This window comes from Ambystoma mexicanum, chromosome 9 (assembly GCF_040938575.1).
Source record: "Ambystoma mexicanum isolate Mex_15411 chromosome 9, UKY_AmexF1_1, whole genome shotgun sequence".
NCBI lineage: Eukaryota > Metazoa > Chordata > Amphibia > Caudata > Ambystomatidae > Ambystoma > Ambystoma mexicanum.
Window position 1 is genome coordinate 129,755,373 of NC_090931.1, and position 19,193 is coordinate 129,774,565.

Here is a 19,193-nt window from a genome sequence, read left to right on the forward strand (position 1 = left end):
AAAAAAATCACACTTCACATAGAGAGCAAGTATGAGACGGGCTAACTCCACCCAACACATTTAAAATATTGAGCTTTTGCTAATGCACATTAATGAATGTTTACATGGGAAAACAAAAACATTGGGCAGATAAGGGTACTGAAGCACAGGGCAATACAGCTATTTGCACAGGAAGAAACAACTTTAAGAAAGGAAGCCTAGATTAGGGTCTAGTTTTTCTGATTGCAAAGTCAGCAACTTGCAACTTTAAAAGTACATCTCAGTTGCATCACCTTGCTTTTTTTTTTTAACTTGAAATGACATCACATATTGGTACCCAGTTTATTTATTTCCATGCATGCCCACATTGTTGGATTAAAAAAAAAAGCTGAAACGGAGAGAAAAATATATTTGCTCAAGATCACACAATTTTGGAAAAATACAGAAACTGGAAGGAGTGGCATTACATTGCAAAATATTATGTGAAAGACCTCCCATAATCCTGGACCCCTCAGTTAAAACCAAGGAAGACATAGCAACTGATCCTCATAACAAGTTAGTGTATGCTTTTTAAACAATACTTATTGCAAACCTAGGCCTGCAGCATGCTACAGCGACTGGTAATGGGCACAGACAAAGATGAGCTGACTGATCAGATCAGTGATCCCATTTGTTCCAGCAGTGGGGTTTCAAAACAGTCCACAAAGGTTGCAAGCAGCAACACAGGCACAGCAAATGTGATAATAAAATGATTAGCAACCAGACATTCTCGCAACAAATTGTATGATTTAGCCAATCAGCCATACCTACCCCATAGCAGTCTTTCTGGGGTAATATTGATCGCTATACTGTAAATCAGCAATTTGCCCAAGCGACAGCCGTTTTAGTAAAATGTGGACGCCTGGATTAGAATCCTGATTGTCTGGTTCTAAAGAAAGCAATTTTGCGGTCAATTTGCATCTGCCCTTTCCCTCACAAATCGTTTTGATTTATTGTAGAAAATGATACTGATGTTCAGTTTTGCGAAGTTCAGGTTGCAAAAGCGATGTAACCAAGATCACATGTTTTCAGTCCAGTGGTTAAGCCATGATTGGAATCAATAGCTTCAGGTTCAAAAGTCAACATTGTAGCCAGGTAATACTCTACTCCCCCCCACACCCCATTTTGGCAGGTATTTTGGGGAACGTATCCATTAGACCATTCCTTTCCCTCCCATCGCTTTCCCTTTTATTTCTCTCTTACATGGTCTCCTCCTCTGTGATTGGAGGGCAGAATTGAGAAATAGTGGAATGAGCATTCTGGAGCATGGCTTGAAGGTGGTGCAGTGTCTGGATGGACTGGATGGATAGAGGGCTTGAGGGGCTCAGTCCAAGGTCTGTATCGTGGATGCAGGAGCGTGGTACGGTTGGGTGTGCAAGTAGGAGGTGGCTAGAGAGTGGTGCTATGCCTGGGGTGTATTTAGGCGTGCATTGAGAACGTAGTACTTCCTATAGTGAAGTGGGTGGAATATGGGAATATATTGGATTAGGGTGGTTAGGTAGATAGTGAGGAGATATCCACCTGGGACTGGTGATGGAGGCTAGCTATGTACCTGCAAAGGGCTAAACAGGATGCAAGATGGAGTTTTGCTTTTGGGATAGGGGGGTGAATAGAGTGGGAAGGTGGGGCCATTGATGGAAAGAGGGGGTGGAGGATGGGGCTAGGACTGGGTTGGATATGCAAGTTGTTCAATGTACAAGCTGTGTGGTGTGTAATCACTGGTTATCCTCCCTGAGATCTCTCTTGATAATCTAGACTAATCGTCTTCAATGAAAATATTGTACAAAATCAATTTTGCTAATCATCTGCCTGCTCCAATTATGGCTAATCTTCTGCCGATTAATCATTACAGCAATTGCCTTACTTGCTCATCGGCTTCACTATCCTTGTATCAATGGCAATAATGCCAATCCCTTGCTTGCTGTCCTTATTGCAGCTCACTTGTCGCTCGGTCATTATAGGGCATCTGCTCGATGACCCTTATTCCTGATCATGTGTGACAGCGAATCTGGCTCCTCTTGTCCTGCACCATTATTGCTCTTTAAGAGGAAATTATGCATTACTATTGCCCAATGCACAAGACAAAATGTGCTTGAAACGTGGTTTGTGTCCTAATGATGGAACTTGATGGAGAAACCCCCTAAAACCACCTGAGAAATGACCTCAACCTCCTTAACCACAGCAACAAAACAAACAAATCCTCCAGAGATGCCCCCTCACCTGCTGTTGAGGTGGCTGCACAACTCCAGTTTCAGAACAACTCTAAAACCCTACAGAGCTTTCTTCACTAGGAGATTGAAGAGAGGAGCTGGCAGGATACAAGGCAGAGTGCAGATTCCTTAAAGTTCCCCAAGAAACTGGGTGCACCGTTTCCTCACCTCAAGGGGGCCAGCAGCTGGAGGAAGATTACGAGAAGCATGCCAACGTGAGCGAAATAAAGTGGTGGGCAGCAGAGCAGAGTAGGGTGGCAATCCCATGGTTCAGAATAACTCAATCTGCCAAAATACATTGTATGGACCAATCCTATTTTTTTCTCCTACTTCTCAGCAATCAACATATTTTAGGACGGGTATTAATTATATAAACAAAACCCAGTCCTAGAATATGGGAGTAAAAAAATCTGGATGGAAAGTAACAAATACAATGTTTCCCCACTGATGTTTTTTTCAGAAACTATAATGACTGGATACACAATCCCACAGCATTGCAATCCCATAATTGCAGAACTCTGTATGGATCGTTGCAGGAAGTAAAGAATGTACCAGGCCAATAGGAAAGCGCGTTGCATCGCAAGCGGGAAAAAGACTGCCTACTGCAGAGGCAAGGAATGTGAAGGCTGCCTGCCATTGGTGTTCGATCATGGCCTACTATTCCTTCCTCCTAGGGTACCCCAGCACTCAAAATAAGGTTGTCCTGCATCTGGCTAAAAAGAAGTCAAAATGTAACTAAACACGTTTTTGTTGAAATCTTTAAAAATCACATTTACTTTCAGAAAGTAGCAATCATCTTCTATAGAAGTAGCATTAATATTAGGACAGATGAGCCTAAAGAAAAGTTATAGATTTACTTTTCAGGAACGTGGCTTGAAGTTGTGCCACTCTAATTTGCAAATGTACAAAGCTACAAAAGCAATATTTGATGAATCTTAAAAGTGCGCAGAAATCATACCTCATCTTCCAAACACTTGCTGGAGGCCCTGCGCGTGGTGTGGAAATCCTGTCTGCGGGCACTACCTTCTATGTGAGAACAGAAAGCAGTCCAAGAAGAAAGGCCTTTCCACGAAAATAAGGGTGCGCCAAAAATATGAACGTAGGCAACGAAACGATGCTTGAAACCACATGATGCTACATAAAAAGCCAGCCAAGTCCATCTGTCCTTCAGAACAACAATCGACCCTTTCATGACAAATGAACACTGCTTGCATTGTTCTCCAGAAATTGTAGAACAGCCCTCTGTATTGACCTGAATATCACATTCCAAATGCATTATCCCTGCTGAAATGAACACTATTTACAAACGATAAAGTGAGACCGGTGGGGTTTAATCTGTATGCCTCTACAGAGTCCAGACCACATGGCATGCAAGTTTACTTGCAAACACACCCCGGCCTAATTCGAAATGACGGCGCTGTGCAAGGATAACGTCTATTAGGTAGTGAAACATTTACTTCTGGAACAAACATTTCACCGTCTCCTGTCTGGTAGCATCCCAGGGTGGAAGGACATAGCAAAGGCCCTGACAGATGCTTCTTAAAGCAACTCTCAGTGACAGGGGCCATGCAAAGTATTCCCACAGAGGCAAGTGGAATACTTCTTGGCCTGCGTTTTCTGGCCTTACAGATTAATTGAGATGCATTTTTTAGAACGATAGTCAGATAGATGTGGTCCTGTGCAAATGCGGAAATAAGAAAATGGAAACAGTATAAATACACTTTGGGTGTAGGTTAAAACAAAAACACAAATGACATGGCGACATTGTATTACTGGTCACTAGTTACTGCCGGGGCAGCATCAGCTGGGAATCACCAGGCTAGAAACAGAAATGTGCCCAATTTGGAGACTTGGCATGCTATTATTGCTTGGGCAAAGTGGTTACCTCTGGGTTCCAAGAAAGCTGGCCTATTCCCCCACACCGTCACCCTCCACACACTGTTGGCAGACGAGTCCAGTATTGACCTTTCATGGATGCATCCGTTTTCCATTCTTCCCATGACAGAGCTTTCTCCATTGGACAAAACATGGCATATTGGGGCATTTTAAGTAACAATATCTGGAAGTGGAAGTTCCTTGGCCTCACAGATTGAAAAACGTTCATGTTTCTATTCATCATCATCTTAGAACAACCTGGCCTGCTCTGAGATCACTAAAATTAATGAAGACATGAGGATATAGCCTTGTTCATAAATTAAGAGGGGATTTTAAACCAAAAGGCTAGTGATGCGAAATTTCAGAACGCTAAAATCCCTTTCCTGTACAATTATGCTCACGTGACCATTTGTTAATACTGCTCCTAGGATCTTACAATTCTCTGGCACAATATGTCTTTGCCACCCACATCTTGAACCCCACAGCTTAACTTCACGGGTAAAACAGATGCCTCCATGAAAAGAAAGATTATTTGTACAAACTAGTTTTGTATCGAGATGAAATGTCTTCAGGCAATTTCAATCGAGACCCCTTGCTGCCCAGAACCACGTCCCTGGGCTTAGTCTTCATCAGAGCTGTCTGACCTCTCGTCATTTGCCACTTTCCAGTTTTTGCGCTTGCTTTTCTTCTCCTGAGTCTCAAAGTCTTTCTTTACTTTGGTTCGGTGGCGTTTTTTCTTCTGTCTCTTAGTCCGTTTTATATTTTTATCTTCCTCTGCTGCGCTCTCTACCGAGCTGGTCTCGGTCAAGCTGCTGGAGTTGGATGAATCACTCTCCTGACCAGAGGAAGAGGGTGGCTTTCTTGAAGTCTTTTTCCGAGTTTTCTTCTTTCGTTTCATCTTCTTTGCCCTGACAGGGCTTTCATCCGAGCTCTCACTGTCACTCGAAGACTCCGTCTCCTCCTTTTTCCTCTTCTTTACTTTTTTGTGCGAGCGTTTCTTTTGCTTCTTCTTGTGGGACTTCTTGGACCGCTTGCGCTTGCGGGACTCTTGTTCTGTTCGCCTTCCTAAGTGAGAAGCCTTCTTCCCATTTACCGTCTGCCCAGCTCTCGGTTTCTCATCACTGCACAATCAAAAATAAAAAGCAAATGCATTTAAAGCTACAGCTCAAGATCCAAATAAAAGAAACCGATTTAAACCAAACTGCTCCTCCTATGTGGATTTTACTATCTGTACATTTTCGAATTGGCATTCCTAGATTTCTCAAATCAGATGTTAGATAAAGGAAACCTACTACATTTTATAAATGATATAGCATCCTATGCAGGCGTTAACACTGCTCAAGAACATAACATTAGCTATCATCTGCAGCCATCAACATGCCGACTTCTCCAAAATGAAAAGAAAATACTGGCATGTAACTGTGCACTACTAATACATAAAGATCCCCAACGTGGGTTGCTGACTTCGCCAAGCCTCGCGCGTGCCGCCAAAATTGCTTATGGGTAAACCCCCGGACGCATCACATCGGCTCACTATATACAAGTGGAGCAGCGTATACAGCTGCGGTTTACCCACAAGCAATTTTGGCATCACGACGTGAGGCTTGGAGAAGTCAGCCGCCCACCTGTAGGTTTAAGGAGATGCAGCTTTGGATGACCAATTTGACTCTTGTTCTGTTCGCCTTCCTAAGCGAGAAGCCTCCTATGTGCATTAGTCCCTGGACTGAGGTATTGGTGGCGGAATTGATTGCCCTTCGGTTAAAGCACCCAGAATCAAAACACGTCTTGTTGATGGTCTAGAGATACTGTGTCAGTGGATCATGGTACAATAACCAACTCATAAACCTGCCTTGAATTCCCGTCAAGTAAATGGATACTGCTGTCCTGACGAAAACAGTTGTTGAACCTAGGATGAAGGACATTTACTAACACTTTTGGAAGGCTGTGTTGTATCTGTCTCGCCTAGTAGACTATGGTTGTTTCCCATTGTTGTTGATGTTTCAATGAGGACGTTTTAAAGGTTCTGTCTTCAGGATTTTCAAACATTGGGTCTCATTATGTATTAGTATTGCACTGAATGTATTCCATCACACATACGCAGGGTCGGATTGTGGTGTGAAGCACGAGTAGAATTCTGCACATTTCACACTGCACTTTAGGGTATTTTATATGTATGAACATTGTGATGATTGTTAACTGATGAAATTGCCTGATTTTTTGTGAGTTTTCTAATATATATCCAACAATCTAATTAGCAAACTATGGCGGCTTTCTAAGACACGACGACTAAGTGAATACACAATACTTATGCTCATTTCATCTCTTTAGTGTAGCACTATGTAACACATGTTTGGCATCTTGTGAAGCCTCATCCTAGGAATCATCCTTCTCAGCCTTCACTTCAAGCCCATGCAGATTAACTTTGATCCCAGCAAAATACCCTGAAGTAGTTTGAATGGTAATTTTTGGCTTGCTATGTTGGATACTAGTGCAATTGCCTTGACTTGTGCCATGAGTTAAATCAGATGAGAGAGCTGCTGGATTAGCTCACATTCCCTAATGTTCAATGTAAATTCACTTTCTAAACAATTACAGTATTTCTGAAATATGCCCACAATAATGCCTGAGAAGTGATGGCGAGCAAATAAGTCTGATCTTTTAGACGTGAACCTGGTCTAATCTGATTCCGGTAAGAAGATCCGCAAGCGAAACGGGCGTTTTTTTGTTGTTGTAACCCAAAAAGAAAACCCACAAAAACACTGCAATACATGCTAATGGCACCAACTGCTGCAACTAGCTGAAACCACAGTACAAAGAGCTACAGTTATCAAACAATGTTCAAAAAGCAGTGCCACAATTTGATTTCCAAAACAGGTACCTCGGGAGTGCATGAACATCAAGAAAGACATGAGCTGCCTTCAGAATCCATTTCACCAAAAGTATCTTAACATTCCAAACTCCTGCCACATACCATGGAGCATGGATTACTGTTGATTTTTCAAGGGATGCACAAATACATGTTTACTGCCCACAGAGCTTGTTCAAATTCAATGCATCTAATATCCAGATGATTATCATTTGTGAAGATCCGAAATAGATACAGCCCTACGACCATTAGTAGATTCCATGTCACAGACAGATGAAGAGGGACTCAAATGCTGCCCTTGATCACTGCTCACACAAAGAAAGAGCAAGAATGGAATTAGGTGCAGTCCTTTAAATCTGGTCCACTGGATGCTCGTCAAATGATGGACAATGACAATAGTCTCAGACTACTGATGCAATGACTGATTTTAACCACTAGGCACTTTACCATAGGGAATACAATCAGACAAACCAACTTCGGATTAATGGACCACAGTCAGCTTTCACAGATGGCAGGTAACCTTAATGTCAAGTCGGACTCAACACGGAGTGCAGTAGCAGAGTTGTTGAAGTTAAAATGCCTTTATCGGGAACTCAGGGGACCAATATGAACAACTTGCTTTTCAACAGAAACTTTCATCACAACAGTCAACTGCGCACATTACCTGTCAGTGTCAAATTCTTCTGGATACAGCTCTTTGTATCCACTGTGACCCCACCTACGGGAGAGATTGGAAAACATGGATCAGGCTTCCTTCATATACTTGTTGAAACCAGATTCAGAGCAGACACAGAAAGAGACCATTAGGAAGATAAAGGCATACATTACTCACCATAATCATATTTCTGATGCTTGTATCTGCTTAAATTCACATGCTTTGCATATACCAACATCTAGTGGAAGCTGCAGGGTATTTGCACATGAGGTTTTTCGAAGTTTGAAAAGGGACATCAACAGGGCGTGACTGTAATACTAACCCTAGTGTGACATACCTTGTACCCATGATGCCTCACGACTCGAGGTCACTCAGATTATTTGTTTCTGACATGGGAGTGCAAGTTGTAAGCATGAAGTGTATTAAGAGACCATGAGATGTGAAAGATCTATCCTTCTTTCCCCAAGCACTTTCTACTCCAAGAAGGGAGGCAGGGTGGGCACATGTGAATCTGAGAAGATACAAGAATCAGAAATACGATAACAGTGAGCAACATATCCCTTCTGAAGCTTGTGGATCTGCTTTGAATAACATGCTTTGCATAGATTAGCGAGCAGTACTAATAGAAGGAGGTGGGTTATTAAAAGGAAGCGCTGCAAAGAAATGGTTCAGCACTGCTTGGGCCACCTGTGCATCACCACTAGAATGCGTGTCCAAACAGTAATGTTAGGTCAAAGTGTGTATGATTATGATATGGCATTTATAACGCACCTATGCACAAGTGTTTCAAGGCGCGACGCAGCAAGGGAGGGGGAACAGAGGGAAGACCGAGACAGTGATCCTACTAGGCCGAGTGTCATTCAGAACGTGCAAGTGCAGGGGAAGAGGAAAAGTGCAGAGTGGGAGGTGGGAAAGGGGACAGTGCAGTACAAGGGGTAACAGAATAAATAACAATAAATGAAGTAGGGCCAGCTGGTGGCAAGTGCAAGGGTAAGTGCAGACATCAGGAGGTGTCAAGTGCTGGTGGGGGGACTGCAGGGATACAGAAAACAGTCCCCAAGTGCGGGGGTTGCCAGGGAGGCAGTGCAAGTGTGTAACTGGCCAGGTAACCAGTACAGTTTCAGCCAGAAATTCAGCAGGGGAGAGGAGGAGAGAAAGCAAAAGCAAAAAGGAAGGTTTTGAGGTGCATCCGTGACCGGAGATGGTTCTCAAGTTTCAGGGAGACTGTTCCAGAGGGAGGCTCCAGCTGAGGAAAGATCTACCACCAACTCGTTGCTTGGAGAAGCAACTGACCCTGAGGGAGTTGGAGGCGGATGAGCGAAGAGCTTGAGAAGGAAAAGAGAGTTGAAGGTATTGAGGCCCCAGGCCCCAGAAGGCCTTGTGGACAATGCAGAGGGTTTTGAACTTAATCCTTGCAGCCAATGGCAGCCAGTGCAGAGATTTCAGTCCTAGAGAGATGCGAACCCTGAGCTTGAGGCCAAGGACAAGTCTTGCAGTCCTGTTCTGGATGAGTTGCAGAGGGCGGAGAGTAGAAGCAGGCAGATTTAGAAGGAGGATGTTGCAGTAGTTCAGCCTAGAGAGAACCAGAGCTCTGGAGACAGTGAGCTTCTGGGGGAAGGAGAGGAAAGGAAGAATACCTCTAAGGAGGTACAGCTGGTAGTGTGACTTCCTAGAGACGTCAGATGCGAGGAGAGAAGGAAAGCGTGGAGTCGAAGATGACGGCAAGGTTTTTAGCCTCGCAAGTGGGAGCAGGAAGAGGGTCAAGAGAGGCCGGCCAGAGAGACCGGGAAGGAGCGAGCGGGTGTGCCGATGAGCAAAATTTCAGTCTTACTGGCATTAAGGCAGAGATCATTAGCAGCACACCACTCCTGGATAGCAGACAGACAGTCAGAGATGAGAGACGAAGAAGAAGAAGAAGAAGTGGCTGAAGGTAGCCTGAAAATGAATTGAGTGTCATCCGCATAGCACTGGAATCTGGGGCAGAGAGCTGTAATGCAGTGGGCAAGAAATGCCAGGTATTGGTTGAACAGCCAGGGAGAGAGGTTAGACCCCTGGGGGACACCACAGGTAGAGATAAAGATAGAGGAGAGGAAGGACCCAAGTTGGACCTGAGAGTCATACTGAACTCCAAGTGGCAGCGTTGCAAATGGCATCTAGAGACACGTTTGCTATGAAGGCTAAGTTGCCCCACTTCTGATTGTGCTCTGGGCTTAAAGGGCATTTTTCTCCTGGCAAGAGGATAACAGAGTTGGAAGCAGTTGACAATACATTTAGAAAATGCTGCTTTAGAGATAGGGTCCGCTTCTGTTTCAGCAGCTACTGATAAAAAGAAACGGTCTTCCTGATGGACTTAGTCTTTTGGAGGTAGAACATGATGGCTCTGCGTACACCCAGTGTATGTAGACTTCTCTCTACTGCGTTTATACGGTTTAAAAAAACAAATGCAGGAAGTTCTAGTTTGATTGACATGGAATTTTTATATGAACTTTGGTGAGAAGAGAGGACGTGTGTGTAGCACCACCTTGTCTTTGTGTAGAACTACGAAAGGGTCTTGTACTGACAGGGCTTGTAGTTCGCCAACCCTTCCAATGGAATTAACGGCTAGGAGGAAGGCTGTCTTGTATGTCAGATGGCCTTGTGTACGGGCTCGAAGTGGGTCCCCATGAGCCTTGTGAGTATGACACTAAGGTCCCAGCCGGGAGTAGGATTAGAGATGGGAAGGATGCCGTTTTGTTGACACCCTCCATGAAAGCCTTTACTACGGGTACCTTCCACCGTGAAATCTTGTTCTGAGGCGTGGTGTAACTGGAGAGAATCGCTAGGTGTACTTTGAGCAAGTTAAAGACTAATCCCAAGTCAAGTAGGTAGTTTACTATATTGGTTGGAGAACAGTTGGTTGGGTTGAGAGACTGTTCTGCAACATAGCCCAAAGCGTTTCCATTTGTTAAAATAGCAGTGCCTTGTGTTAGGCGTGCGTGCCTCGGAGTATTTCCATACACCTTTGGCCTAGGTGACCAAACTCTATGACCTCAGGAGCCAAGCTGCTAAGTTCAGCTACTGAGGGCATGGGTGCAGCGTTGTTCCTTGTGGAAGGAGGCACCAGACGCGCTTGCTCTGGCTTGGTCCCGTTTTCCTGAGCCGTGCACCCGAAAATGTCAGCGTATGTTGAACGCTGCCTTTGGGAGGAAGGGTTTACTGGAAATCTGACCATGGGTCTTGATGGTCTTGTGCTCCTTCTTTGCAGTCTCCAGCTGGTTATCGACACCTTTGCCAAAGAGGAGATCCTCCTCAATGGGCATATTAATTGGGGCTGCTTTTGTCTCTGGCTTAAATCCTGAGTCCCTAAGCTAGGAATGTCTTAAGAAGGGTTCCCTGTGCAATGACTCTTCCTGAGGTGTGTGCAGAGTCCAAGATATTCTTCAGGATGTTTTGTGAGACTTGTCTCATCTCTGTGGTGATCTTTATAAGGTGGGATTGTGCTGGTCCAGATGTTGTGAAACCTCATCCCACTGGGTGCTGCTCTAGCTGGCAAGCAAGGTGGTGTTTGCGATCCTAGTAAGGTACGCAGCTGAGGTTGTGACACTGTTCCCTAGCGTGTACAATTTCTTGCACTCCTTGTTAGGAGGTGTCTCAGAGGTTGACGGTGGAACACCAGCTCTTTTTCTTGTGGTGGTCACTACCAGGGATAGCGTGACCCTAATGCAGATGGGATCTGAAGTAGAGGGCCTGAAGAATATTTCCACCCGAGGGTAGACCGCCCTAGTAACGTAGGGGGGAAAGACAAGAATGGAGAGACCATCTTTTTAATAGACCCCAGAAGAGGTATAGCTTGGCTAACAGGTTTTTTCCTGTTGAGAATATCCTCAACAAAGTCAGTCCTTGTGGGGCTCAATTGTAGAGTGGCTGGCCCGCAATGGGAGAGGAGTGACCATTTTCTACTATGAAGGGGGCAACAGGATCTACAAAGATGGGTCGTCCTGGTCCTGCAGGTAGGTATCATCACCATCCTGACCGGGGCCACCCTGATCATCTATCCACATGCCCTGGTCGGCTTGTCCGGACTGCATGTCCTCATAAAGTGAACCTTGTGAGGGCTCCCCGGGCGGCAAGGCTCTGGCAGGAAGAGAGGATACCACTTACACTGGAGGAGGTACACAATACTGCTCAGTAGGCTTTGATGGGTTGGGTACCCTGCTCAGAAAATCCACAAAGAATTTGATTTTACCCATGGTATCCTCAATTGCGTCTGGTTCCAGGGGGTAACAGACAGGGTGGAGCTTGGTGCCCCAGGGGTGTCCTTTGACAAAGGAGGTGCTACTGGTGTAACAGTGTCCTTTGGTGTATCCTTGCGGCTCTCCCTAGGGCGCTTCTTGCTCAGGGTGGAAGACAGGAGGTGAGGATTCTTCTTGATAGTCACCAGGGGTCTGAGGAGCACGTTTCCTGTGAGCAGAAGGCTCCTTCTGGTGTTCTTCAGTGCAAGTGTAATTTGTGCTTTTTTGACAGCCGTTTAGGAGTTTCCGGCTCAGCCATAACAGTGTTTATGCGCACCCTTCGCCGGAGTGTCTGCATGATCGCCATGTGATAAATGCGTAGGTGGAACCACAGCGGGCGCGGGTGGCATGGAGTTGTTGTTCTTGGGAGGCGTCAACCAACAGTGTGTGGCCCTCTGTCGACTAAGTCATTGAGGGACACATGTGGGGGTGTGATTATGGGGAAGGTGTGTGCAGGTACGTCGGCATCACCAGAGGCCTTCCTCATAGCAGCATGCTGCGACTGCCTTTCGAGTCTGGTGACAAGCGCGTGGGAACTAGACAGTTCCTCTGTGGTGTCTTCAGCTCCGAATCAAAGTCTCAGCTGCTTTGGTCTTTGAAGTCTGATTCGAAAAACCCAGGGGCAGTCTACGATTCTGCTGGCATGGCGTATGCCGCCCACCTTTTGGTTCTGCGCTCCTTTAGGGTCTTGGGCCTAAAGAGCCTTCAGGCAGCACAGCGGGATTCAAGATGGTCACACAGAATGAAGTGGTTACAACCTCTTGTCTACCCATGGGAATTTCCTGTTGCACTTAGGGCAAAACTTAAAGGTAGTGCGCTCCATAATGGAAGGCGGACAGAGAGGCGGCAAGACGAAGGTTGTAGGGGTAGGAAATGGGGGTATGCACTTGCTTAATACGAAGGATCAGTTCCCCCCCCACTCTCCCTATTGGTAGGCCAAAGCCAGCTGTAGGCCGAAGCCCGTTGTTGGAGCAGACATCTGGTTCGGAAGCCGGAATCAGCCATCGAGAAGCTCACAGTATCAGTCGTCGAATTAACGCATCGAATGCAGACAAGAGAAATTCTGAAGAATTTGAACTCTGAAGTGGTGCACAGGCACGGACTCCGCTAACAAACAACTGCCACAATGGTAGAAAATAAATGAGTACCCGGCAAGAGTCAAGCAGAATGCAACACGCATTCCGATTGGCTCTCGCTGGGTCGTTACCCAGCCGAGAATCCCTCGATTCACGGCCGGATTCCAGCCTCCTTGTCCACAGCGGGGGGCGTGGCAGCCCCTCAGCCAATGAGGAAGCTCGAAGCGGGGCCATCCCTGCTCAGAGCCCCCCCACGGCTGGGAGGCTGCCTTGCCCCCCCACGGCTGGGACTCGCTAAGGTTTTTTTTTTTTTGTTTTCCCTCCCCTTTCCTTCCTCCTCGCTGCCCTCGCTGCCCTCCCCACCCCACTTACCTTCTTGCTCCTTGGTCCCCGGTGGGGGACGATGGAAGCCTCCAGCCATGTGGAGACTCGGAGCGGGGCCATCCCCACTCCGCGCCTCCACGCAGCTGGAGGCTTCCATCATCCCCCGACGGGGACGCAGGTACGTTTTTTTTTCCCCTCCCTCTCTTCCGCCCTCCCAACCCCACTTACCTTCTTTTTTTCGGGAGTGGACGCGCTGGATACACTTCTGTTCCCAGCGCGTCCGCTCCAGATGGCCGCCATGGAAAGGGAAAACTGATTGTTTTCCCTTTCCCAGTGTCCATTTTCTTGGTCGGTTTGCTTCTTGTGCCCCGGTCACGCAGATATTGCGGGCCGGGTACTAATAGCTATATGACTCTTGCGGCGGGGGCATTACCGACTTAGGTAATGCCCCAAGGCCTTCGTTAACTATGGGCCCCGGGGCATTACCTGAGTCATAATGCCCCCACTGCTCGTGTCATATTGCTTTATTATCTGAGGGATCTCGACGCGTGAGGGATCATGGGTACAGGGTACGTCACTAGGGATAGTATTACAGTCACGCCCTTTCGACGTCCCTTTTCAACTTCAAAAAACTTCATGTGCAATACTCTGCAGTTTATATGAACGTGCTCTGGATTAGATGGGATTCCAAGTAATTTATAAAGAGACTACGAAACACTACTAATTGAGCAAGCCATTAAAAGGTCAATCCATTTAACCACAAACAGCATTTTTAAAATTTGCAGAGTTTGCATCACAAGGGAGTTCTCTGCCGACACAGCACTAACCGTACCTTGCAATAAATTCATGTTGCAGATACTAAGCAAAATCCAAGCTGTACAGTGCCAGTAAGCAAAAGGTTGCCCTCACTTAGTAGCCTTGCTTCAACACTTAAAAAACTTTCTCTGGTTTATGATCTAGGAGATAATTGGGGCACAAGAGGTTCATAACAATTAATACTGGTTGATGTTAACAACCTGGGGTGAAAAGCGGGGAGAATGGCTACATTACAACATGCACTCGGGGCGTGGCTAGACAGCACGCCATGCGGTCGTGTTTGCCGTGAGCTCCATCACAGGGTTCCCGAGGCGATAGATAACGGCAACCTCAGGCACTTGTTTCCCTTTGTTTCAGCACCCTTCATCGTCTGGGAACATGCAGAGGCCCCTGCGCAGGAAATCGCAGCAGGAATAGTGGTAGAATATTACGATCTGCTGGTGGAGATGCCACCATCCCCATGAACAAAATGGCAGCATGTGCCAGAGAAGAGCAGATGCCGCACCTTCGGGAGAGATAAGCTGGCATATCAACGGCATAACACATCCCTGATGTTGAGCTCAGCAGCCGCACACCGTTTGGTCCTCTCAATGTGAGAGGAGAGCAGCAGCGCAGATAATCTGTCACGCTGCAGCTCCAGGCGGGCTCCCAGCAGTCTTCTGGCGGTCCGATGACACCCGCGCAAAGCTGATAAGGTGATGAGCAGGTGCGGGAGGCAGAGCGGCCGGGGGGGTGGTGGACTTGGAATTCCCCTCCCCCCCCCCATATCCCGCTCTCGTACTACACATCCCTCATGCTCTCGGTAGAAATGGCAGCGGAGGCCGGCTGCGGCAGGATACAGCGACGAAAACAAGGAGCGTCAGCTCGCTGCCTGGTGCGAGAACCAGCTCTCCCCTGCTTCCCATCCGCTCCCCGTCCAACATTATAATTAGCTCCGGACCCGCACGCAACTAACACGGAGAGGGCTGAGGGGACTGCGATGCCTTGTTCACTTGTCATCAATACGGTGAGATCCTGGGTGTGTTAACATCTGACACCTTTGACTCGTCACCGGTCAGACTTCTGCAAGTCTTCTCTGTGCCTCAATGGTAGAGAGGGCACTCTGCCATTGGGGTGAATGATTTGATACCTGCAGCACACTAATTGATTAACTGAGCAAATGAAGCAGCGAGAACTCTATCTCAGTGCTGAAAGGGACACCTCAGCTAATAACAGAAAGTGCAGTATGGGGGGGAAATATGTACTGTTCTAGCCCCATTTCCCGCTGCCTGCACCTTTTACGCTCCACAAAAGAGGTTACGTTTTACCCGCGCCACTGAGCAATCGGTGCCCTCTTGCAGCAACAGGAAAATTAATCAAGGTGTTCAAAGCTTGCATTGTCAGCCAAGTTGAAGACGTGGTGGAGGCCATCCCTAACCCCTGGAATGCTGCAACATCAAGACACGTGGACGTGCCTCCATAAGAAAGCAAGAGAAAGTGCCTACAAATAGTCAGACGGGGAGAAGCCGTTCCACTTGGATAGCCCATCCCTCCTCATAACTACGCGGCAGGCGTCCCCTTGCCCATCCTACTGCATCACGACGAGACGCTGTCAGCTCGCTGGCAAACCCACGAACAGACCACTGGCAATGCCCAAAGCAGCAGGGAGGGGAATCTAAACGAAATCACAGCCTTCCTAACATCTCAAACAGCCACAGAATTTCGAATGCAGGCAGTAAAGGCTGATATTCACTCAGCCCCAGCAGCACCAATGGCTCTAGACTCGGCGCTTTCCAAGGGTGCTCTTGAGGAGATGCTAAAGAGCTTTAGGCAAGACATTACCAAGAAATAAAGCTGGAGATCAAGACCTCCAAAGGCTCTCTTGCCCACTCGATTGCTGACCTGAACGCACATCTTGGGGGTCTGGAAACCAGAGTCAACGACTTGGAAAACATAACGTGCAAAGAGACGCATGATTGTGCAGAGCTTACCAAGAGTGGGAATTATCGAAGAGCACCTGGAAGACATCTGGGGAAACAGGCCTGATCTTGAAAATAGGTTGAGAAGAAATAATATCCGCCAGCGGGGAGTTCCCTCAACACATCCCGGATCAGCAACTACCGGACTATATAAGCGCACTGTTCAGGTCTCTGCTGGGACTCTCAGCATCAGACAAAATGGTCCTAGACAGGACCCATCGAGTCTACTCTTCCGCCCAACTGAGACGCAACCTGCTCCCGGACGTTCTCTCTCGTGTGCACTTCTTTCACCAGAAGGAAGAAATGATGGCAGCAGCTAGAAAAACAGAACCAGTGCAGTTCCGATAGGCAACCCTAAAATTATTCCAGGATCTTTCCCCATACACCCATGCAAACCACAGGCGCCTGCAGAAGGTAACCGCATGGCTACAGGCCAAAAAGATTTGTTACCGATGGGGGTTCCCATGCAAGCTGAACTTCAATCACCATCACTTTGGAGGAGGAAGCAAAGGACCTAATGCTTGAAAACAGCATCACACCCACTTCATGAGCGGACGGCCCGGCCTCCTCAGACTTGGACCCTATACTAAAGGATAAAAGGAGGCGACCCATGGGCTGGCAGCGATTGGGGCGAACCCCTCATCAGGAAATGGAAATCACGGAATCCGCCAAAAGCCCAGTAAATCCCCGACGACCCCTATCACCGCCAAACTTGAACATTGTGGCAGACGACGCTGCCCCTTCGGAATGACAAAGATCAGGACATATGCGATTTAAGAGCTACAGGGGAGAGTATACTAAATGGAGTGAGATCCCCGTGCCAGACGGCTTGGATGGCAACTCCATTACCACATGAGGCGGATTACGCCTACTAAAGTTAACGTTTGTCAATGTTGGCCAAGAAATCGAGGGGACTAGGAGGCCCTTCTACAATGTTCTTCATGTACTTTTCTTTTTGTTTGAATTTTGTTAAATTTTACAAGTTCTCATCGCAATCCCTAGTTTATGGACTTGTACGCAACTAGCCACATACATTGTACTGATTGGCAACGGGTCTCTGTGGGAAATCTCCAGCCTGGCCCCCTGTCCATAGTGATGTGCCTCTCCTAACCGATCTGCTGGCACAGCATCTGCATATGGGAGATCGGGAATGGAGAAACCCAGAGATGACCCATCTCCTGAAGGGAGAAAAGTGTTTTTTGCATTTTACAAAGGCTTGAAAGACCCTGGAATGGTGACCCAAGATGTTAAGTGCCTCACCCTAAATGTTCAGGGCCTAAATTCCCCCCTAAAATGTAAAGCATTACTTCATAGTATGGCCACCCTAGATCCGTCGTTATTGTTTCTTCAAGAGACCCACCTCCAGCCCACAGACTAATTCCGCCTAAATAGCAAACTTTACCGTACAAAATTCTGTGCGTCCAGCGGCATGAAGACGCGTGGGGGTCGCCATTCTAGTACGAAGGGGTACTCCTCTAAAAATGCTGAGTGCGCTGAGGGATGGAGAGGGGAGGTTTATTCTGGTAGTGGCAATGCTTTTTGGGCACAAGGTGACCTTGATTTCGCTTTATGCACCTAACTCCCAACAGGGGTTATTCTTTGCTTCATTATCTAAGACAATAGAAGAGCATGCTGAGGGAGAACTGATCCTGGGAGGAGACTTCAACGCAGTGGTCTATCCTCTAGTGGATAAGTCATTACCCCAACTGCCAATGGCAAGAAACATTTTATAGCACTCACCACATTACTACGAGAGCATTCATGGATAGAGGCATGATGATTTTTCCATGGGGAGGAGCGAGACTACACCTTTTTTTCAGCTGTTCACAACAGGTTTTCTAGACTGGATGTGTTTCCGATTTCTGACTCTCTCATACCCCAGACATTCTCCCAAAAGCATTGTCAGACCACACTTCAGTGATGCTCACACTATCACCCCCACAAGTGATTTCCCCCCCCCATCCCCTCCAGACCATCCTGGCGGTTAAATGAATTCCTGCTGGAAGATCCCTCATTCCGATCCCAAGTCTCATGTGCCATAAAGCTATACTTTAGTGAAAATGACACCGGCGAGGTGGGATTACGATATTGTGTGGGATGCGGGAAAAACCGTCATTAGGGGTCATGTCATTGATCAAGCTGCAGCAAGAGGAAGGGTCAGGAAGCAGATACAGGCCCAGCTGGAGGAAGAAGTCCAAAAGGCATGAGGCCATACAGAGGGGAAAGGGATCGAGGCGCTCTCTCCGAGACCTGCGTACAGCGAGGAAAGCGTTCGAGACACACCATACGGGACGACCGGCATATTCTATGTTGCTCACAAAGCAATACTTCTATACAAAAGGGAATAAAGCTAATAAACTAATAGCGGCAAAATTAAAGAAACAAAGCGAAACCGAATAGAAAGCCTACGAGACGCCAATGGTGGATGTTTCTCCTCGGAAGGTAAACTCAAAATTGTTGAGGACTTAACACGCTGCCCCCATATCACTGACCCACATGCACTTACCACAGGGCCCTCAAAATTTCCTTGACCCTTTGGATGAACCAATTTCTGCCCAAGTGGAACTCGCTATAAAATCCCTCCCTTTTGAGAAAGCCCTGGGCCCTGACGGCTTTACAAATAAATTCTATAAAACGTTCAGAGTATACTTGATACCCCACCTCACTAAACTCTTCAATTCCGCTTGGGGTGCAGTGTCAATCACACAGTATATGGTGGGATCGGCCACAACACTGATCTTGAAGCCAGGAAAGGACCCCACAAAATGCACGGCTTATCGCCCTACTCAACACAGACACGAAAATCTACAGTTAAATCATAACCCGCCTTTTGGGAGAGGTCCTCGCAACACTAATAGAAAAGGCCCAGACAGGCTTCATCCAATAATTGGTTGACACATGACAACATCCGCCGTGTAATCGATCGGATAGCCTTAACCCCCAGAATCCCTGGCAGACTCTCTCTCTTATCCCTAGTTGTCCATACAGCTTTTGATAGCATGTCCTGGGAATATCTGAAATCAGTTTTAAAGGGATTCGGGCCGAGATTTATTACACTAATCCTTTCAAATGTCCAAATCCCATCTACCCAGGTGCGGGTTAACTCGCAATGGTCTATCCCTAT

At 46.9% G+C, this 19,193-nt stretch overlaps 1 protein-coding gene across 3 annotated transcripts in view; it reads right to left on the reverse strand.

Annotated features, from left to right (window-relative positions):
• Positions 1 to 371: 371 nt before the first annotated feature.
• The window catches only part of NKAPD1 (NKAP domain containing 1), a 219,599-nt gene continuing 200,777 nt past the window's right edge, over positions 372 to 19,193 (reverse strand). For all 3 annotated transcript variants that reach the window (XM_069614285.1, XM_069614284.1, XM_069614283.1), the window contains 2 exons: positions 7,634 to 7,687; positions 372 to 5,224 (listed from right to left, as the gene is read on the reverse strand). In XM_069614285.1, the coding sequence (XP_069470386.1) occupies positions 4,723 to 5,224; positions 7,634 to 7,687 (556 nt within the window). In that variant the 3' untranslated portion in view covers positions 372 to 4,722. The remainder of the gene's footprint in view (positions 5,225 to 7,633; positions 7,688 to 19,193) is intronic.